The 19,804-nt window shown below is 43.5% G+C and overlaps 3 protein-coding genes across 4 annotated transcripts; 1 reads left to right on the top strand and 2 right to left on the bottom strand.

Moving 5' to 3' along the window:
* Window positions 1–322: 322 nt before the first annotated feature.
* Yps (Y-box binding protein ypsilon schachtel) lies at window positions 323–8,403 on the bottom strand. 2 transcript variants are annotated; one of them, XM_076784359.1, is made up of 7 exons: window positions 8,243–8,403; window positions 6,980–7,043; window positions 5,107–5,140; window positions 4,758–5,019; window positions 4,270–4,583; window positions 3,094–3,156; window positions 323–2,427 (listed from the first exon to the last, which is right to left on the bottom strand). In XM_076784359.1, exons 1-7 carry the CDS (start codon window positions 8,301–8,303, stop codon window positions 2,383–2,385), a joined length of 843 nt encoding a protein of 280 aa, XP_076640474.1. In that variant the 5' UTR covers window positions 8,304–8,403; the 3' UTR covers window positions 323–2,382. The 2 variants fall into 2 exon arrangements, with proteins under 2 accessions (XP_076640474.1, XP_076640475.1); XM_076784360.1 differs by lacking the exon at window positions 3,094–3,156.
* A 148-nt stretch (window positions 8,404–8,551) lies between these two features.
* LOC143352091 (uncharacterized) lies at window positions 8,552–15,367 on the bottom strand. Its single transcript, XM_076784333.1, has 5 exons — window positions 14,403–15,367; window positions 13,743–14,311; window positions 13,144–13,671; window positions 10,629–13,067; window positions 8,552–10,544 (listed from the first exon to the last, which is right to left on the bottom strand). Exons 1-5 carry the CDS (start codon window positions 15,203–15,205, stop codon window positions 10,384–10,386), a joined length of 4,500 nt encoding a protein of 1,499 aa, XP_076640448.1. The 5' UTR covers window positions 15,206–15,367; the 3' UTR covers window positions 8,552–10,383.
* Window positions 15,368–15,375: 8 nt separating this feature from the next.
* On the top strand, window positions 15,376–19,716 carry Bor (ATPase family AAA domain containing bor). The gene is made up of 5 exons (XM_076784350.1): window positions 15,376–15,500; window positions 16,072–16,427; window positions 16,917–17,391; window positions 17,463–18,486; window positions 18,585–19,716. The coding sequence occupies exons 2-5, from the start codon at window positions 16,226–16,228 to the stop codon at window positions 18,717–18,719; spliced, it is 1,836 nt and encodes a 611-aa protein (XP_076640465.1). The 5' UTR covers window positions 15,376–15,500; window positions 16,072–16,225; the 3' UTR covers window positions 18,720–19,716.
* The last annotated feature ends 88 nt before the right edge of the window (window positions 19,717–19,804 follow it).

The raw sequence follows: 19,804 nt of genomic DNA, 5'->3' as shown, positions 1-19,804 counted from the left end.
ACCCGTTTCCCGGAGGAACGCGACGAGGACGATGATATCCAGAGCAGGACACCGCGACTCTGACCGCGAAAAACAGACCGTCTCGCGTTTCGAGCAACCTTCTGTCCGAGCTTCGATCGTCGTTCGACCGTAAGCGGTTTCGCCATTGCGACGCAAGCGTCCGAATTCCCGGTCGCAGATACCGATCGCGCGACACTAACAATAAGTTAACCGCGGACCGTGGGTGGTCGCTGGACCGAGCCGATGATCCCGAATATCGCGCGTGTTAACATGTATTGCGCGCGGACCTTTAGAGTCCGCTCGATTCCTCTTATTCGCATAATTTCTTTGCTTCTATTTGTTTTTCTTTTTTTTTTTTTTTAACTCCGATATTCACTTTCAACACATGCATTGTTCTTTTTTCGCATTCAATTACAATGTTTTGCTTCCTAAGCGTTAACTTTCTTTCTTGGTTTATTTTACTCCTTTCCTCGTCGTCGACGATTTCTTTTTCAATTTTCTTTTTTCGCGTTCTTTCTACGTTGTGTACTTCGTGGGAGCGCACGGTCGCGAGAAACGAAACTATTCGGCGCGAGGCAGGTAAGAAACACCGAACGCCTGCTCGCCAGCGTTTGCCAATCGAACGTACTCCGTTCTATAAATTTTTGCTTTTTTTTTTGTCTATTTCCCCCACCCACCCACCCCCCTGAATTTCCAATCGACCACAAAGCAACGCGATCGCGCCTTAATTTTCTCCCACTCGGCACTACACTCACCCCGCACACTCTCTTCGGTTTTCCTGCGTCTACTACTCGGCCGCCTCTCGAACCTTGTCGCGAACGCGAGTACAACGACCAGGGCGCTCATCTTTTCGACGATCGTGACAACGACTGCGCCGTCGATGAAAAATAAACGAGAGATTCCGGACGATGCTCGAAGCAAAATAAAAAAAAAGGAAAAAAAAAACAAAAAGCAACCTGTACGTGTACAAGTTGCGCGAAAATTTTGAAATCATCTGGAAAGAAAATTGTATACTTTATTCTCCGACGAGATAAGACTACAAACTAAAATTTAAAAAAGTAATTGCGTTTCCATGCAAAATTATATAAATCTCTCACCTTCTCTTTTTGTATATATACCTATACATATACATATGCATACCATACGTATACATACACACACGCGCGCACATATTCTATCGTTTCGTCGATAAATCGTTGGTTTGCATTGTCGATGAAATCGTACCCAGAGGCTGCGATTGTACCGAATCGATCGCGCTCGTAAGATCGTCGGACGCCATCGATTCGGGATTCGCAAAGAATTTAAAGCCCAAAATACGGTTACGACCGTCAACGCGTGTAAGATCGTCGACGATTCGTTCGGATTGTTTCGCTCGTCGAGCCCGCCAGGGGCGTTTGGTTGCGTTATTGCCACGATCGATCGTAAAAATATCGTGGATATCACGGAACGAAATAATGCAGAATTTTGTGCGGAACCGTCTGTAACGAATCGCGATCGAAGGTGGAGAACGAACGAGGGCCAAGCATGGCAAATAAACGACACACGACGGACCTTGGATGTTTCGAAATGGGAATGAACGCGTCGAGGTTAACCAAAACAAGAAAAACCAATATGCACGGTCGCGTGAATAAATTTTGCGACATAAATTTTGAGACACGTTCAAGAAAATAACTCCGCGCGATGGTATCGCGCTTAAACTCAAAGACATGTACGTATAACGATCGAATGCGTCTCGTTGGAGAAAAATTAAAAACATATGAAACAATGAAATACGCAAAAACAAGAACAAAAAATACCACTTTCGCCCAATCGAATTTGTATCGTATCGTGTACCATCACCGTGCTTCATCGTCTTCTCGTTTCTTTCGAAACGATTTCGTTCTTGACCGCCCTATCGTCTCTAACACCGACCGGATTCGTCGCAGTCGCAGTCGCGAACTATCGTCTTTCGTACCGATACTGTTACGCTCTTTTTAATTCCACGTCCTCGCGTTCGCGCGTCCTTGTTTCCTTCCAACGATGCGTCGAACACGAGGCGGTATCATCTTCGCTCCCAGTCGTTCCATCGCCGAACAATTTCCCTCCTCGCCTTGTCTCGCCACTTACTGCTGCTCACCTGTCGACGCTGGAAATTTCTGTTCGCGGTCTTCTCCGCCCACCATTTTCCGAGTAGAGTGTGCACCGGTGGGTGTGTTGATTTGCTGGTATATTTTTCCATTTTTTTTTTTAAACTTTTTTCACATTTTTTCATTTGTTTTTTTCTTGATGCTGTTGTTGCCTTTGCTGCTGTTGTTGTTGCTGTTGTTGCTTCGGTGTATAACGGGTGTTGGTGTTACATATTAAAAGGAGTGGTTTTGTCGTAGTGGTACCATTAACTCTCGGTTAAGCGGTGCTTTCGGTGGTGGTGTTTTGGACTGGCTGGCTCTCCTGCAAGACACACGGAACCTCGTCAAACGAACGACCTCTCTTTTTCGATTTTCGAATACGTATGGCCCGAATGAGAAGCTAGCGCAAGCGTTACACGTTCCCGACGTGATTGCTACACGAAAAAATAGATCGAGGCCACGTCGAATGGTATGTTACGCGTACACGGTATGCTTGATAACACGCGGTACCTGTTTCGTTGGAGAACTACTCACAAATGTCGCCTGGGCCTACTCGTTTTCTACGCTAAAATTCATTTTTTTATCGGGCTACGCGAAAACAAGAGACTGACCTCGATAATTGACCACCTGAAATTTGTTAACGATTAAGAAACTATAACACAACAACGACAGGTTTGCCTTCTGGTTGAATGAAAAGGATTATTCGCCTCTAAGTAAACAACACCTGTACCCTATACGCACACGCAGAGCAAATAGACAGACAAGTGTAGAGAAGCAAGAAACGGGTCGCGCGAAACAGAATGAGAAGCAGGAGGAAAATTAACGATACAAGATACTAGGGAAACTAACGTGACCCAAAAAAACGTCTGAACGTGGACGCAATAAGAGCATGCCGTAAAATCAAGAGGAAAGTCCGAAAGTAAGAGGAAGAAGAGAAACGGTACGCATCGATAGGAACGAGGAATAAAGAAAAATAAAGCCACGTTACCTCTGGAGCAGGGTCAGCGGCAAGTGCATCCTTATCTTTAGGTGCATCCGACTTCTGCTCCGACTGAAAAGAGCAGAAAAAGATACGTGCAATAGTGTGTGCCAAGCGCTACGCCACTTTACGAACGCTCGTCAACGGACCGAACACTCGCGACGATACAAGTCCTCGATCGAAAGAGTAAAAAGCGTGCACAGACCGTGTGCGCGATCCATTGACGAGAGGGCAAGTATTTACAAATGTCCCGTGTACGAGGAAAAGCCAAAGGATTTTGGAAAACGTACAAATGCATAGAGCCCAGGCGTCTGCGTTTTTTCAATGATCGCGACCTACGAAACATCTCACCTACGTGATTCGATATTTAACTATTATCGTGAGACGTTCTCGTTCGGATCGATCAAGAGAATGGATGGAGTTGTCGCTACCTTGGCGAGTCTACCGGGAACGGCTTCGGGGAAAGTCTTGGATGCCGGGACTCGTTGACGCGGAGAAATGGGAACGGGACTAGGTTTGTTGCTGACATATCGTTGAATGCTGCTCCTGTTGATCGCTTGTTGGCTACTGGTTGGTCGCGGCTGTCTCACTACTCGTCGTTTATACCGCGGTCGTGGCAGTCTCTGCAGACCGTTGACCGTCGACGCGACGCCTTCTTCGTCGTCGGTCACCTAATTTAGACGCGAATCGCTAAACGACGTGATAGGGATTCTGCCAGGAATCGAGGAGATGAAAATAATACACATAGACAGGAACTAACGGAGAAGCTACGAAACACGTCCCCCAGGCGAAAGCCGACTTTGCAAGTTTACCAGACTTCTTTCTACCAGGGACGTGTCGCTCGTTAGGTTTCCAGATTCAAAGGTGACAAGAAAAAAGTGATACCATGCAGAACCGTACAGTTTCCAAGACTTCGAATCGTGTTCAAGAGGCGACAACCGTAACAATTTATCAAACTGGTACTTGGTGGAAACTTTATCGTCGGATAAATCGTTGCGTCTGCCTGTTGCTGTACATACAAGTGGTGATACTTGTTGCAAAGAGCATTTTAAAAATGGATCGGTATCGACGGGGAGAAACGCGCGCAGAGAAGGATAGAGGAATCGATAAGATCCGTAGAAGAGAACCGTAGAGATCGAAAGAGAAAGCTTGTGTTGTGCGAGGGGATAAAACAACGTTACGGACCGTGGGTTGTCCGTCTTGGCTGCGAGGACGTCGCGGGGGTCCGCCGCCCCTTCCTCCGCGGAAGTTGCGCCGGAAGTAACGCCGAGAGGGCCCGCCGCGTCCACGAGCGCCACCTCCACGCTGTACGCCTTCGCCACCGGTTCCTTCGCCTCCCTGTTCCCCGACTTCGCCGGAATTATCGCCTTGCTGTTGCGCCGACGGACCAGACCGCCGCGATCCACGATAATAACCGTCGAATTGTCGTCGAACTCTGTAACGCCGCTGCTGACCGCCGCCTTCTCCGACGTTCGAGTCGTCCACGGACTTACCCTCGCCTATAAACAGATTCCCTTTTACTTATACTTGTAAAATCTGAGCCAAATAATTGTTAAGTTAAATTAATAGATAAATAAATAGGATAGGTTCTCGTAAACGCGATAACAAGCTAAAATAACAATCGAGCAACTGTAAAATTAGGGGGAAAAGAAGCGGTCCAAGTCTCTACGAACCGGCTTCGTAACCCTCCTGTCCTTCTCGAGGTCTGCGTTGAGGTCGACCGTTCCCACGTTTTTGGTTGATGTACCAATGAACTCCACGGTATCCGCGTCGCTTGTCGGCAGCGTAAGGCGAACCCTTTACCGCCTCCCCGGAAGGACCGGTAACGTTGGCCGCTTCGTGACCCTTGTCGCCTATCACTACGTCGAACTCGACTACTTCTCCGTCACCGACGCTACGAACGGCCTTCCTTGGGTTGTTCTTCACGATAGCCGACTACGAAAGTACATTGTGATCAGTCATACATTTTTAACTCGAATCCAAACTCGTTACAAACGACTAGCAAACTACAAATCTACTCACTTGATGGACAAACACATCCTCCTTGGTGTCATTTCTGAAACAAACAACCGATACATTTATTGCTTTTTTAAAACTATCAAGGTACTTGTGCCCTAAACCTAATGGTTCAACAAATATACCAGTTTGAATTTTACCTTCCTCTTTTTTTTTTATTTCATGGTAATTAGTTTTCGATATCACGGTTACATAACCGTTTTAACATTGTACGATACCAGATGAATAGCTAATTACGATCTACATAACGCAACTATATAAATAATTCATGTATTTACAACAGCTGTGTTTAAACAATATTCAAATACAATTTTTTTTTTATACCGTTTGATTGAAAGACAGCAGTATGTCGTTCGATCGGAGACGGATCTACTTAGGTCTTTCTTCGTTGTAATTTATAACAATTGGTTCTACGCAATTATTTTTGTGCTTCGTTAATAACAAAAGAACATCGAAACAAACGATCGTCGTATCGATACGATAAACAAATACAATGTTGTCGACGATAACCGCGATATTTATCGATACTTTTGCAAATTATTGCTGTTAATGTTTACTCCAGACTTCGCATCCATTGCGTACACAATACAATAGCATATGTATGTCGATCGAACACGACACGTAACATACCCTTCGATTAATTTTCATATTATTTCAATTGTAAAAAAAACCTGTGTTTGTACTCGGCATACTGTAAATTAAAGATCGCTTTAATTGACAATTTTACGAACAATAAATCATCGGTACATTTTTCCTTGCATCGCAAAATTTCAAAGGGGAACCGAGGATCGAGGACTTCCGATTCGACTGGATCGTTGTTTCTTGGAAATTTGTCGGTCCCACGCGGCCTAACGAGGCCCAGTTGGGCCACGCTCGCTCCACGGCCTAGCGAATTCATGGATACGCGGATGCAATTGCTAACCGTGTAGATGTGGAATAAACCAGGGAGTTGAAAGGTCGTCGAACCCAAGCCGTCTGCCGCAGGAAGAGAGAAACGACGCGAGGCGACGCGACGCGACGCGACGCTCGTGCGCTTAACGGCTGGTTCCCTTCCCATCCCCATCCCCCACCCCATGTCCGACCGCCAACCTTCGTCCGAATTCGCTCTTATTTCCCTCGACCGTGCGAACGGAGTGCGCTATTTTCTAAGAAACTGGGAAATTCGCTAGACTGTTACGAACAATACCTTGAAACACGAATCTAACCTCTATTGCCGCAGAGATGCGTCCATCCAAATGCATGCAACCCTTACCGAATTACGAGTCAAGATTGCAAGCGCTCCAAATCGCGATATCGACTAAGTCGTCCATCTATAAGGAATATTATAGACGCGAACATGATAAATACAGGGTGATTATCCTGTGTGTAGACTTGGTACCGCCACGGGGCGATAATCCTGCGTATGTTTAGAAGTTAATAAGTCGATTGTTGCTGAACGTTCAGCAGCTGACGGGACCGGTCGGTAAACCGTTAACGCCTAAGGACAAAGTTCCATCGAGTCTCGTCGTTGAGAATCGCGTAGGTCGAAAACGAACGGTCTGGCAAGTGGCCAAATGCATAGACCGAGAGACGGCTAGAAATAGCCGAGGATCGAGAAACGAGCAAGTTGTACACGCGTGCCGAACGGATTTTGCTATTTAGCCAACGACGATCAGTCGGATCGAGATACCGGCTGGACTTGCATCGAACAAAAACCGTTGCGGCGCGATCGCCACTCCTATTTCCCAACTTTCGTTCAACACTGGCTGAAAACTACAATTGCGATCTCCTTACGAAACAATTATATTCGACGAATAAATAAATGATACGTCGCGTCGAAACATGAAGAGGGGAAGAAAGGTGTACAGCTGATTAATCACGAAAAACAATTGTTACTAACCTGTTGATGAATCCGTATCCACTCTTTACGTTGAACCACTTCACAGTCCCGGTCACTTTGTCAGCTGAAACCCAACAAAAGCGAAACGAGTCTAATTAGATGATATGCAGCGACTAACGTTGCGTTACGCTCTTGTTTCGTTCGTACGGTTTAGAGGATAACGACACTTTGCAAAATCATAAAATTGTGTTTTGGGGAAAAGGACCACGGAACACCCGATATTTCGCGAAACGCGTGTCTACCTGATCAAAGCGACTATCAAGAGAATCGAAACGATATGTATTTACTTTCGAAACGAATTTTTTTTCACATTTCGATCAAGAAAATGTTCGTATTTACTATTCATTGTACTTGGGTTATACTTACTCGTTATCAAGACCAAACGATCGAGGCCGCGTATATGTTTACATCGTGGACACACGAAACGACATTCGCGAGGTAAACGATGTACCTACTTTTCAAATATCAAATCTACCATCGTTAACGGTTTCTATTTTTTCAACGACTTTGCTCGGTCGTTCTTTCAAATTAACGTTGAAATTTGAATTTTACCAAGCACCACAAAACTCGAACGACCGATCGAATTCGTATTTTCGGTCGTGCACGATAGTCTGGAAAGTTTTCGCGAAATTTAAATAGTAAAATATTAGAAATCTCGATAAAAAATAATAAAATCCCGAAACTTACGTAATTAAATCGTGGCTACGGGCTACGAGAAACGAATTACGATGGAAATTGTTTGGACAAACTCGGGGAAAAAATTTGGTGGATGCACGCGGTATTCGGAAATACGACCGAGACGGTCGAGATTATTATTTTCGTTAGATTTTGCGTTAGCGGTGGCATTTGATCGAATAGAGGAAGAAACGTCGAGGAACCGAGCATACGTTTTGACGGGTCGTTCGGATTGTCTCCAAGATTTTCGAAGCGCTGTCGAGAAAGTCGGGAAAGAATGGACGGGGTCGAGGTTGACCGGTGAAAAGGGTTTCTATCGCCTCGTGTTCGCGAAATTGCAAACGAACACGGAAGACCACAAACACGACACGACACGACACGACACGCCACAACCACACGCCACACGCCACACGCGCCGCTCACGCCGGCCACATGCCACATGGCCGAACGTCTGCTGCTCGTAGACGCCATTATTGCACGCGGACCATCCCACGAAGACGACCCTGTCGCTCTATCTCTCTGTTCCATTTTTTCACGGCCAAGCACGCGCGCGTACGATATCTACGGTAAATATCATGATTCACTCACCGATGACCAGCTTCTGCTGGACAGCCTTTGGTTGTTCGGGCTGTTTTTCCGGGTCAGCCATGGTGGTGGTGTTAAGGTGTTAAGACACGCCGCTGCCGAACCTAGATGTTCCCGTCTTTCTGGTCGTGGTGTTGGTTCCCTTCTAATGTTCCCAACATGGCTGCGCTTCCAGGCGACCGTGCAAACATCCTTCCCGTCTAACGAGCTCTCCTATAGGCCAACTGGCAAACTTGCTTCTTCGTTCGACCAATCACGCGCGGAGTTTCACGAGACACGCGTGACGTAACTCACGCGTTACTTCCTCGCTCGCTCGTCGTTCGCTCGCTCGCGCGCGCTGTCGTCCTTAGAAATACCGGCATTTATTACGTATCTTTATTTCACGACTAAACAAGCGTCAACTTTGTCGCTACGATGTTGCTCTCTTTTCTATTACTTGGTCGCCTATTAACCATTCTAATTTCAACTCGCGAAACGACCGCTAAATACGTTATCGCTGTTGAGACAATGTTTTTCGATGCATTTCCTCCACATTGTCTAAACGGTTCGTTCGTTCGTTCGTCGTTCCAGTTTCGATGAAAAAATTCTCGGGTTAAAATGACGTAGTACACATCCCCATTATTAAACGTACTAACCGAACACAGTCTGGTACTCCGATAATCTGGTTACTCTCAATTTCAAACGAAATATGTAGTTCGAGCCACGACAAAATTTAAACACACGGAATTTAATACAAGAACACGATTTATTCATTTACTGTATGCTCGATAAGAATTGTACCAGCTTTACGATACCTATATCTGTGCAATGATTTCGACCGATTCCATTGGCATCCCACCAATGTAAAACGCAATTGTAGAAATTCTAGTTCGTTGGATCGAAGCACCGAGGAAATAGGTCGGGAAAAAATACTACAGATATGCAATGGAACTCGAAAACTGCCGACGTTCGTATTTCTGGCGTTTTTTTTTTAACTTTACAATCTCTCGGGAATACACCTGCCTTGTTGTAACGTAAAAAAAAATAATTATGCATCTTTACAATGTGCTTTGGCTAACCGCACGCTTTCGTCCGTTTTGCTTGTACCGTGCTGCTTTAATTTCAACGTCTCCCTCGTGTATTTTGAAATCAACGGAATTAATTTAATCGCAAATATTCCGTTCTTCGGACTTGCGGTTTCATTCGATGTTAATGACGTAAACTCGTCGAAAAAGAAATATTTTTGCTACTTTGTATCTTCCTCGAAAAATTAGCTTTTTTTTTATCGAAAGTACGAAACGAGTAATTAATAATTTGCACGTACATACATATTTTCCTACATACAAGATAAACGTGTCTATTTTTTTAACCTGAAACAACTACGATATGGGAAAAGAATAAGTCAAAATTTCGATCGCATTAATCTTAATTAAAAATGACACGCGGCTGTTCAGATTAATCGAACCAACTTTGTCACTATCGATATTATTTAGCCTTTTACAATTTGCTTTACCCTCTTAACACATCCGATCGAACGACCAACGAAAGTTTACAAACAGAAATTTATCGCGCATACCTTACATGATTACAGAGTACATCAATCTCCCTAAATAAAAGTTACCTACTCGACGATTCACGAATACAACTTAATATAAAAATTAACGAACAAAGATAAGTTTGCTTTCGATTATTCGGCGATTCGATGGATGAACGATGCTTCGCGAGCACGTACGTTTAACTTGATTTTCGTAGGTAAACCGGCCACATTTGTGATTCCACGTAACCATACTTCTTTTTTTTTTCTTTTTTACATTGTTCTTTTTTTCATCGTTATAACTTAACTTGAGCAGATTTTAAAACAACAGTAGATACAAATCTGCAGTAACGTTTTTGTATGTACAAGATGGACACATTTAACAATGGCAAAATTATATTTTGAAACGTTGACCGGTCCTTGGCTGAGTAGGTGCATCGATTTTAAACAATAATACTCGACACGTCGTTTCTTTTTTTTTTATCCATTAAATTCCTTGGTACGAAAATCGATTCGGACGCTCGCCGATTAGTTGATTGCGACGTTACCGCGATATCGAATGCCGGGCGAATAGAAGCGTATGAATGAAAAACGTTCCACGAGCGAAAGCTGACAAAATTTACATTCTCCATCATCTCGGTTTTCTCGTCCGAACGTTTCTGGTCCTTGGCGCGGTAGAGCCGCTTCCGATGCTGAATATTCCAGGCGTCGGTGCATTGAACATCGGAACGTTTGTTGTCCCGAAATTGATGGACGGTGTCGACGACGGTGCGGAGAAATTGAATTCTGTAGCTGTTTCGAAACACGTAAAATTAGTTACATCGACGCAGTTTAATAGAAGAAGCAACGAGATCGTGCAAAACTAAGAATCGTAACCTGGTTTCGAAGTTGCCGCGGAGAATTGGAAAGGTGCAGACGTGGAAGCAACGGCATTGTTGTTGGCGTTGCTGTTGCTGGCAAAAGAGAAGGTGGTGTTGAGATTTTGTTGCGGTGAATTTTGATTTGCTCCGAAGGTGAATATACTGGTGGTATTATTGGTTGCGGTATTGGCAGTATTGCCAGTTCCAAATGCAGCGGTGGACGAGTTAGGAACGCCAAAGGCTGAAGTTTGAGCACCAAACGGCGAAGGCTTGGTGGCAGCAAACGTGGCGTTCGTGGCGTTTTGTTCGCCGAAACTGTTCGGCGCGGCGGAATTGAAGGCCTCGCTGCTCGAAGCCCCGAAAACAGGTGTCACCGAGACATTGTTGGCGCCAAATACAGAACTTTTGGCGCCAAACGTCTGCGACGCAGGGCTCTGCGCGGACGCCGCGTTGCTCTGAGCTCCGCCGAAGCTCGAGGACGTGGTGATCTGTGCACCGAAACTAGGAACGGTCGCGTTGCTGGAAACGCTGGTGGAACCGAAAACGGGTGTTGTCGTGTTGCTCGGAGTGTTCGAAGTACCGCCGAACGCTGGCGCTGTTGTCGCTTGCGATCCGAACAACGTCGTGGTGTTGTTTCCAAATACTCCAACGGTACTCTTGAAATTCGTGGCTGCGGATTCCGTTTGCCCGAAAATGTTGCTCGTGGCGCCAAACGCCGGCGTCGACGTCGAAGTCGTCGAATTTACGTTCGAGAACAAGTTGCTGCTCGTCCCGGTTGCTCCCGACGCGGATGTATTCGCGCCAGAAGCAAAGATCGGCATGGATGTCGTGTTCGTTGTTCCGGAAGTAGATCTACCGGTGATGCTCGAGAAAGACGGCTTCGAACTCGTGGACGTCGATCCTGCTGTGGTCAAACCACCAGTGGAGCCAAAGATAGCTGTGGTTGTAGTTTTCGGAGGAGCAAACGAACCGGCGCCGATCGTGTTTAAGCTCGAAGCAGTGCCGAAAACTGGCTGACTGTTGGTAGTTCCGAATATCGACGAGGTTGGCGCGGTCGACGCGGTCAACGCGTTCCCGAATATCGGAGTAGCGCTCGAATTAAACTGTTGAGTGCTGCTGGCCGACGATGTTCCAAATGTCGGAGTCGAGACGTTGTTTCCTGCAGCGAATACAGTTGTACCGAATGCTCCTGCCGTTCGATTGGTTGTAGCGGGTGCTGTACCGGCGAAATTAAATCCGGGTTTGCTGTTGGCCGGGGACAAACTACTTGGAACAAACGTGAATGCCGATGACGATCCAAAAGTCACCGGTGCTGTAGTTTTTGCATTTGAATTGAAGGCGATGCTGGTCACGATGTTCGGTGCAGGAGTACTTTGCGACGATGTGCAACTGGTATTCGTTGTCGCGTTACCAATGATCGATGGTTGTTGCGAACGCGTTAGATTTCCAAACGTACTGTTACTTTGAACAGAGTTTCCTCCCGAGTTGCCGAATAAACTGGTCTCAATTTTTGATGTTTGCGCGTTGCTGCTTTTACTTCCAAAGGTGAACATCGGAGCTGCAGTGGTGGTAGCGGTGCTGGCGGTTACTTGCTGCAGTCCAGTCGGAACTGTACCAGCGATACAGTTTGTTGCCATTGTGCTACCACCGACGCTAACGAACGGCGTTTCTGTGGTTTGCTCTTTGTTTTTCTTGACAGTCGTAGCAATCAAAGGCGTCGAAACGGACGTTATACCTCCAAGCATTGGAGTCGAGCTCGACGGAACGCTCCCGGTAGCTTTCAAACCAAGTATCGTGTTATTTCGATTACTTTCGTTTTTCATATCGAGTGTCCCGTAAGTAGCAGACGTGGAAAGAGGTTTTGGAGTGGGACTGCTAACGTTTCCAAAAAGACTCGTCGACAGAGTAGATGTCGACGTGGCAAGTAAGCTAGTAGCGGGCACGGAGACATTGTTATTCGGATAAACGGCGCCAAACGTAAAGGTCCCAAGCGACGAAGCATTTGTCGCCGTAACTGACGGAGACTTGCCAAAATCGACATTTTTTGCCACGATCGAATCCGAGCTTGTTACGTTTATATTCGAATCGGTTGGAACCGGCGTAATCGTGGACGTAGATGGAAATGTGATTCCAGACGTATCGATCGTCGAACTCGACTTAGGAGCTGACAAGTTGTCGATTTTTGTTTCGCAAGCAGTGCTGCTAACCGAAGCGGTAGAATTCGTTGACATTTGTTTCGTCGGTAAATTAAATGCTACGTGTTTCGGAGATTTTGAATGGGATTCGCTGGTGCCAGGACTAAGCGCTAAGGCTGACGTGGAAATTGGCGTGGTGTTAACGTTTGTCGTAGTTGTCGAAGAATTGAGAGTCGCGCAAGTTACGGGACACGAGACAGATTTAACCGCGTTCAATTCTTCCGCTTGAATCACGACGTCTGGATTAATTTTACTGGTTGCTGTAAAACATAAAGAAATCGTTACACGAGTTAGAAATCGCTATCGATTAATATAAATAGCATCGATAGTACTTACCTTTGCCAGATATAGCGTCGAACATGCTTTGCAGCCTTGCCTTCATACTGGTCTGTCTCATGTCCGTTATATCTTCCATCTTTATCTCTTCTACATCATCCGTAGTGAATTTTGCTCTAATGTTACCTTGCTCCTCGACCAACATTCTTAACTTCTCGTTTCTTTCCGGTTCTGCTCTCATAAATAATTTGTTTGTTAACGTCGCCGACTCCATGGAGGTGTCAGACTTTGTGGATTGATCCTTTCCATTATATACGTTTCTATGTTTCGCGTTAACATCCTTATTATGCGAGTTAATCTCTACACTTTCCGTACTCGTCTTCAGAATTCCCTTTAACGGTGCCTGCTCTTGTGTCTTGTCGTAAGGGTTGCACGCATCTGAATATTTCTTTTCCATTGTCTCGTGATTACGATGTTTTACATTTATATTTTGTACTTCCGGTAACGTTTGCACGCCACTACTCTGTACGCACTCCAAAGATTTGAAATGTTTTTCAAAATCTGGCGTTCCGCTTCGTGAAAGATCTCCTGAAATAATCAAACTACGTGAGAAAGCATAGTCGAGACGGTGCAACGTACAAAGTAACGTAACAGCTTACCAGCTTTCCTTTTAACGCCGGAAGCGACGTGTTTACTAGAGCTAAATGAGTTCAAGATATCGTAACAAGATGGTGTTTTAGTTCGTTTCGTGGGTCTGACGGTTTTATTTTGCGGCGAAATTTCTTCTTCCGATTTTGACGAGTCTTCTCTGCTTCTCTTCTGTTTTGTTTCATCTTGCATTTCAAATTCGTTCGCAGCGATACCACTCGTTCGTTGCTTTTTCGCTAAATCGGAAGTAACATCTTCCCTGGACGCGTGTCTCTTTAATGACATATCTCTTAAAGTCAGAGAGGAACAGCCGCTATCCATGCCGCATAAATCTGTTAAAATTTTCTGCTTCCCTGGCGGAGAATACCGAACAGCGTCCGGTGGAGCTACTCTAACGATCATCGGCGTTCTCGTCTTTACAATTTTCGGGTTTATCAATGGAACCGAACTAGCTTGAAGATTGACTTTCGGAAACTGTCCTACGCGATATCGAGCCTGATGAGTTAACGTGTTATTGGCTTCTGCCGCGTATTTCGTTAATCGAGTCGTAAGTCCTGGGGAAGTCACGTCGTTGTACACTCTAAAAAGAAATTGAAAACGTACGTTTATAACTTGAGAATTACAATACTTACTAGAAACCTGATTCGTTATAGCTCGGAAACTATCGTTACCTGGGGTCAATATTGTATTTAGTCGATGTTGATAAAGGTCCAGAAACTGTTCGAGCAGTTTCTATAGAACTGGTTTTTGATTGTACTTTTGGACCAATGTTGGTACCCCATGGCGACCCTTCCATGGTGTAATACATTGTATTTTCACCTTGCGATAACGAATGATTCTGCGAATAAGAGGAAGACGTTCTCTTCCATATTTTTTGACCGAATGACATCGATTCATCCGCTTTGTTCTCAACTTCCTCTTTGTTTCGCGGAAATATTGGCGTCGAGGAATGCTTGTTAAAGAGGTTGCGATTGTACGACCAATAATCGGAATTACGATAGCTTTTACTTTCTGGCTTAGTGTCACTGGCATCAGAATTCTGTGCTGTTCTTAAAATCGGACTGAGCTGCGAAATGGACCCAAAGTTCGAAGAGTTTCTTCTATTTGGATAAGGGTCACTGCTGAGCTGATAATGGGTTCCACGGCATCTTTCCATCTTAGTTTGGGTTAGGTTTAGTTCCCGAAAACGACGACTCCCAGTCTCCCAAAGTGTACGAGCGTACTGACAAACGTGGTCAACGATATTCTCGAAGCTTGCACGAACTTCAAGAGTGACGTGTTTACAATAATCGAATAAAAGGAACGCGTGCGGCGAGAATAAACTGTCGCTAGTGATTAAAGAGTAGCACGCATAAATAGTCAGAAACAGCGAAATTGTAAGAAGGAGAATCGGTCCCCAAACGTTGTAAAGGAACACACACCCACTTAACACACTTGCTAACGCGACAACACCCCGGTTTCCTAAGTCGCACATATTATTTCAAACAAATAACCTCTCCATGTTTGAAAAGAGCACACTCACCGAATCACCGGAACCTTGCTGCATTGAGATCAACGACATTATCGACGTAACAACTACTACGTAGTACTAAGTATTGTCTTTCGAATTACGACCATGTTTCCAAAATTCCTTTTACAATATATCAATGAAAATTCTACATTTTCTCGGTAATTAAACGATATCGAACAAATTTCGCAAATATTTTCTGCAAAAATTCACGGAGACGTGTTCTTTTACTATTGAGAAACAGCCAGAAACATTATTGAATGTAAGTCGCGTGTTTCGCCGCCTAAAATCAGATCGCCTGCAGCGCCATCCTTTGTCTCGAATTCCTAGTAACCTAACGTTTCGTTCATTTAGCGGTTAGGGTATTCCTGTTTCAAATTTGGTTGTTCGTTAATTCAAAATTTCTCTGTCTATCGATTTATAACGGATACGGATATATTCACGGCAACGAGATTTTGTTAAATATACGGACAAATAAAATTTGGAACGATCACCGAATAGTAATATCCTCAGATTTATCTGTGCATTTTTAATGCGTATATTGTATGCACCCACTGTAGTGAATAGTATAGTAAACCGCTTGCTGCAAATATTTCACTATTAATTTCTAGTACTTTACGATTACGCGGTCAGCATGAAGTACAAATTTCATCGAATGAGAATAAAATTTCTGACAATATTTGAACCCTTTGTTTCATTTATCATTATACACGTACACGTACATATAACTTACTACGCTGTATGAATTTCACGACACCTTAAAATTGAAAAGAATTTGCTCAAAGTATACGTGCACACATGCGGATATGTAACATACGTTTCGTTGTTCATAGGAAGATAGAAGCGAGAGATCTCGGTCCGGAGTCCATTCGTTTCAGTTTTCAGACTGATAGTGCACGTGAGGATTCCTCGTGGTAACAGTGACAAAAAGGGAGAGAGACACGCGTCTTGTCGGCCAGTTATATCTTTTTAAGACAAGATTAAACTATGTCGTGGATTTTTGGATATCGTAATGCACAACCACAAGATTTCTCGCAATTCGTGCAGCCGCCGCCGGCGCCGGGTAATGTTGCTGGCGATGGAGATGGACCCCGAACACCAACTACAAAGTCTCAAATGGAAGCCTATCGTTTCGATTCAAGCGCATTGGAAAGAGCGGCAGCTGCTGCCAAGGAGCTTGAAAGATCCCGTATGATCAGTTATTTTTATTAAATTTTTCTGTTCGAAAAAACTATTACGCTACGTTACGTAAGCAGAAAACGTTTTCATGGGTTAAGAGTCTCATGCTCTCTCGATGACACGATATTCCGATCTTAGCTTCGCAGTGATGCAATAGCCCATTCTCATACACGTGTTTGACAAATTATTTTCATGAATGAAAATAATCGCAAAGCAGAAAACTGAAAATATTAATGAAATCTCACAACCGTGTGCAAGATGTTTAATAATACTTCTGTCGGGAAACCTCCGCGATTTGTCTCTTTCGATAGTAAAAGGAGAGATTGCCTTTCCAACAGAGGCACAAAATTATTTTCTTGTATAAAAATGCAACAACTTGGATTTTCAATTCTGTTTAGGTTCATATACTTATGATTAAGATTTCTCATTTTTTTTATATCTTTATTTTTTTTTTTTTTTTTTTGTTATGACTAATTCTTGCAAACCATTATTTTCTTAGAACATGCCAAAGCAGCATTGGAACTTTCCAAATTGCAAGAAACAACCAAGCAGGTTGAAATGCAAACTGAACTGAAAAAGTATGAAGCTAGCATTGAACAAATGAAAGGAGAACAAAAGCGTATAGAAGGGGATGAAAGAAGAAAAACCATGCAAGAAGAGACTAAGCAACACCAGATGAGAGCTCAGTATCAGGATCAACTTGCGAGAAAACGATACGACGATCAGTTGATACAACAACAGAGAATGAACGATGAAAATTTAAGGAGACAGGAAGAATCTGTAGCAAAACAAGAAGCAATGAGAAAAGCTACTATAGAACATGAAATGGATTTAAGACATAAAAATGAAATGAGAAAGTTGGAGGCAGAGCTAAAAGCCAAAGCAAAAATTGACAGAGAAAATCAGGACTTAAATTTAGAACAAATTAGATTGAAGGCATCTGAGAAAAGAATCACCGTTTTGGAGTCTATAAAGTAAGCAACAGCAATCATTGCCGATGTTAAAATGATAGAAAGTATTAAAATGTATGTATCAAATGTTTCAGAACTGCAGGTTCGGTATTAGGCTCTGGTGCAACAGCTCTTTTGCAAGACTGGGATAAAATTGTTGCTGCCGCCGGTGGTTTGTCTCTATTAGCTTTTGGTGTTTACAGCGCAAAAGGTACGACGGGTGTGGCAGCACGGTATATCGAGTCACGTTTAGGGAAACCGTCTTTGGTTCGAGAAACTTCCAGATTTACGGTACTCGATACAATGCGGCATCCTATCCAGGCGGTCAAGAAATTGAAAAACAAGCATACGGACGCTCTAACTGGCGTTGTTTTAGCACCAAAACTCGAAGAAAGATTACGTGATATTGCGATAGCTACGAAAAATACGAAACAAAATCGTGGAATGTATAGGAACATATTGATGCACGGTCCACCGGGAACCGGTAAGACTATGTTTGCTAAGAAACTGGCGGAGCACTCGGGTATGGATTACGCGATCGTAACCGGCGGAGATCTAGCACCGTTGGGTCGAGACGGTGTTACTGCCATTCACAAAGTATTCGATTGGGCTGTAACGTCCAGAAAAGGTCTTCTACTTTTTATCGACGAAGCGGATGCCTTTTTAAGGAAGCGATCGAGCGAACATATTTCGGAGGATCTAAGAGCCATGTTGAACGCGTTCCTGTATAGGACGGGGGAGCAAAGTAATAAGTTCATGTTGGTTCTTGCCTCGAATACTCCGGAACAATTCGATTGGGCCGTAAACGATAGATTGGACGAAATGGTAGAGTTTCGTCTACCGGGACGAGAAGAGCGCGAACGATTAGTTCGTCTTTATTTCGACAAATTTGTTCTTCAACCTGCAATCGAGGGAAACAAAAGGCTGAAGATCGCGCAGTTCGATTACAGCGCGCTTTGTAGTAAAATGGCTGAAATGACCGAGGGAATGTCCGGAAGAGAATTGGCGAAATTGGGTGTTGCGTGGCAAGCGGCTGCTTACGCTTCCGAAGACGGAGTGCTAACGGAACAAATGGTTATGGATAGATGTACCGAAACTATCAAGCAACACATGCAAAAGGTGCTTAACGCAACATTTATTCATAATGATTTCTACAACGATTCGACCGCGTAATCGCATCAAAACTTTGTGCTAATAAATTTGGTTTTGTCCTATAGGTTCAATGGCAAAGCGAACAAGAGAAACAAGAATCAAAATCAATTTATGCCACGGAAAAGGAAATAGTTACACCAACGAAATTGAAGAAACCCATGATCGAACCAGCACCTCAGGCTTCAGTCGCAACAGCTTAATGGAAAAGTATAATCGTGTCAACATTTAAAACACCATATTTTATTAAAAAACAAATTAGTACTAAGTGGAGACGAGAAAGGTACAAATGACGTTGTTAAGAAGACGAATTTAATGTACAGTTTTCGTTTTCTAAGCAAGGCGCGCGTGTATAAATATTGTAAAGTAACGGTGCATTTGTTAGAAATGTAAATTCCTAACTCGATTAAACTTTAAATTTACATTTACACTCGCCCACTCACGCTCACTCACACTCACACATCACACACACACACACAAGTCTTTGATCACGTTTCAAAGGAAAAATAGGATAAAAATATAAAAAGGCTTGCAAAGAATTAGAATCGAACTCCCGTTTAACTTCACATTTTACCAATAAGTTTTAACGTGGTAAGTAATTTCGCATACCAAAAGTTCCATGTTTTCCGTTAGTATCTTATTACAAAGATTCCCAGGTTACACGTAACAGTAAAATACTCAAAGACGATGAGTAACAAATTGTAAATCAGTAGTAAAATATCAAAGTATCGGAGATATGAGTTGTGATTTTCAGCTGATACCCTGTTTTTAAAATACGTTTACATACATTCAATACTTGGGATTTATTTTTAATTTCGTATAAAACGAAATACTTTTCAATTCCGTAAGTAAATGCACGTCTTCGAATAAAATCGTGTTTAGACTTCTTTGCATCGGGAAAATCTCACCAACCCACTAATATTCCCATAAAGTTATAATGAAAAATATAAAAAATGTATGTTACATTAGTATTTGCGTCATTGATATGTGTGAGTTTCTTTCATATGTCGATCATTCATTCGCAATCGGATGTATCCCATTTGTTTCCTTCACCGGACGATTCACGCATGGATATCTCGAATCGAAATAGATATCGATTTCGGATTTTTCGAACGTCTGTTGGCCTCAATTTTTCATCAAAAAGCATGGGATTACTGTATCGTGCTTCTAAATTTTTGTTCTCGTATAGTTTTGCATGTATGAATACCGAAATAATTCTATATATATATATTTCAAAGACTTTTTATTGTATTTTCAAGAAGTTTAATAAATATGTAACTTTTGTTAT

The sequence above is a fragment of the Colletes latitarsis genome, chromosome 3 (genome assembly GCF_051014445.1).
Source record: "Colletes latitarsis isolate SP2378_abdomen chromosome 3, iyColLati1, whole genome shotgun sequence".
In the NCBI taxonomy this organism is placed as follows: Eukaryota; Metazoa; Arthropoda; class Insecta; order Hymenoptera; family Colletidae; genus Colletes; species Colletes latitarsis.
Note: the sequence above shows the minus strand (reverse complement) of the source record. Positions and strands in the feature narration are given on the sequence as shown.

Bases quoted from the DNA above. Each gene is read 5' to 3' on its own strand.
- Yps (XM_076784359.1), bottom strand. From the start codon at position 8,303: ATGGCTGACCCGGAAAAACAGCCCGAACAACCAAAGGCTGTCCAGCAG. The intron at 7,044-8,242 runs GTGAGTGAATCA...GTTGGGTTTCAG, and splicing joins CCAGCAGAAGCTGGTCATCG to CTGACAAAGTGACCGGGACT. The intron at 5,020-5,106 runs GTGAGTAGATTT...GTACTTTCGTAG, and splicing joins AGGATGTGTTTGTCCATCAA to TCGGCTATCGTGAAGAACAA.
- LOC143352091 (XM_076784333.1), bottom strand. From the start codon at position 15,205: ATGTGCGACTTAGGAAACCGGGGTGTTGTCGCGTTAGCAAGTGTGTTA. The intron at 13,672-13,742 runs GTAAGCTGTTAC...TGATTATTTCAG, and splicing joins CGGCGTTAAAAGGAAAGCTG to GAGATCTTTCACGAAGCGGA. The intron at 13,068-13,143 runs GTAAGTACTATC...TATGTTTTACAG, and splicing joins CGACGCTATATCTGGCAAAG to CAACCAGTAAAATTAATCCA.
- Bor (XM_076784350.1), top strand. From the start codon at position 16,226: ATGTCGTGGATTTTTGGATATCGTAATGCACAACCACAAGATTTCTCG. The intron at 16,428-16,916 runs GTATGATCAGTT...TTATTTTCTTAG, and splicing joins CAAGGAGCTTGAAAGATCCC to AACATGCCAAAGCAGCATTG. The intron at 18,487-18,584 runs GTGCTTAACGCA...TTTGTCCTATAG, and splicing joins TCAAGCAACACATGCAAAAG to GTTCAATGGCAAAGCGAACA.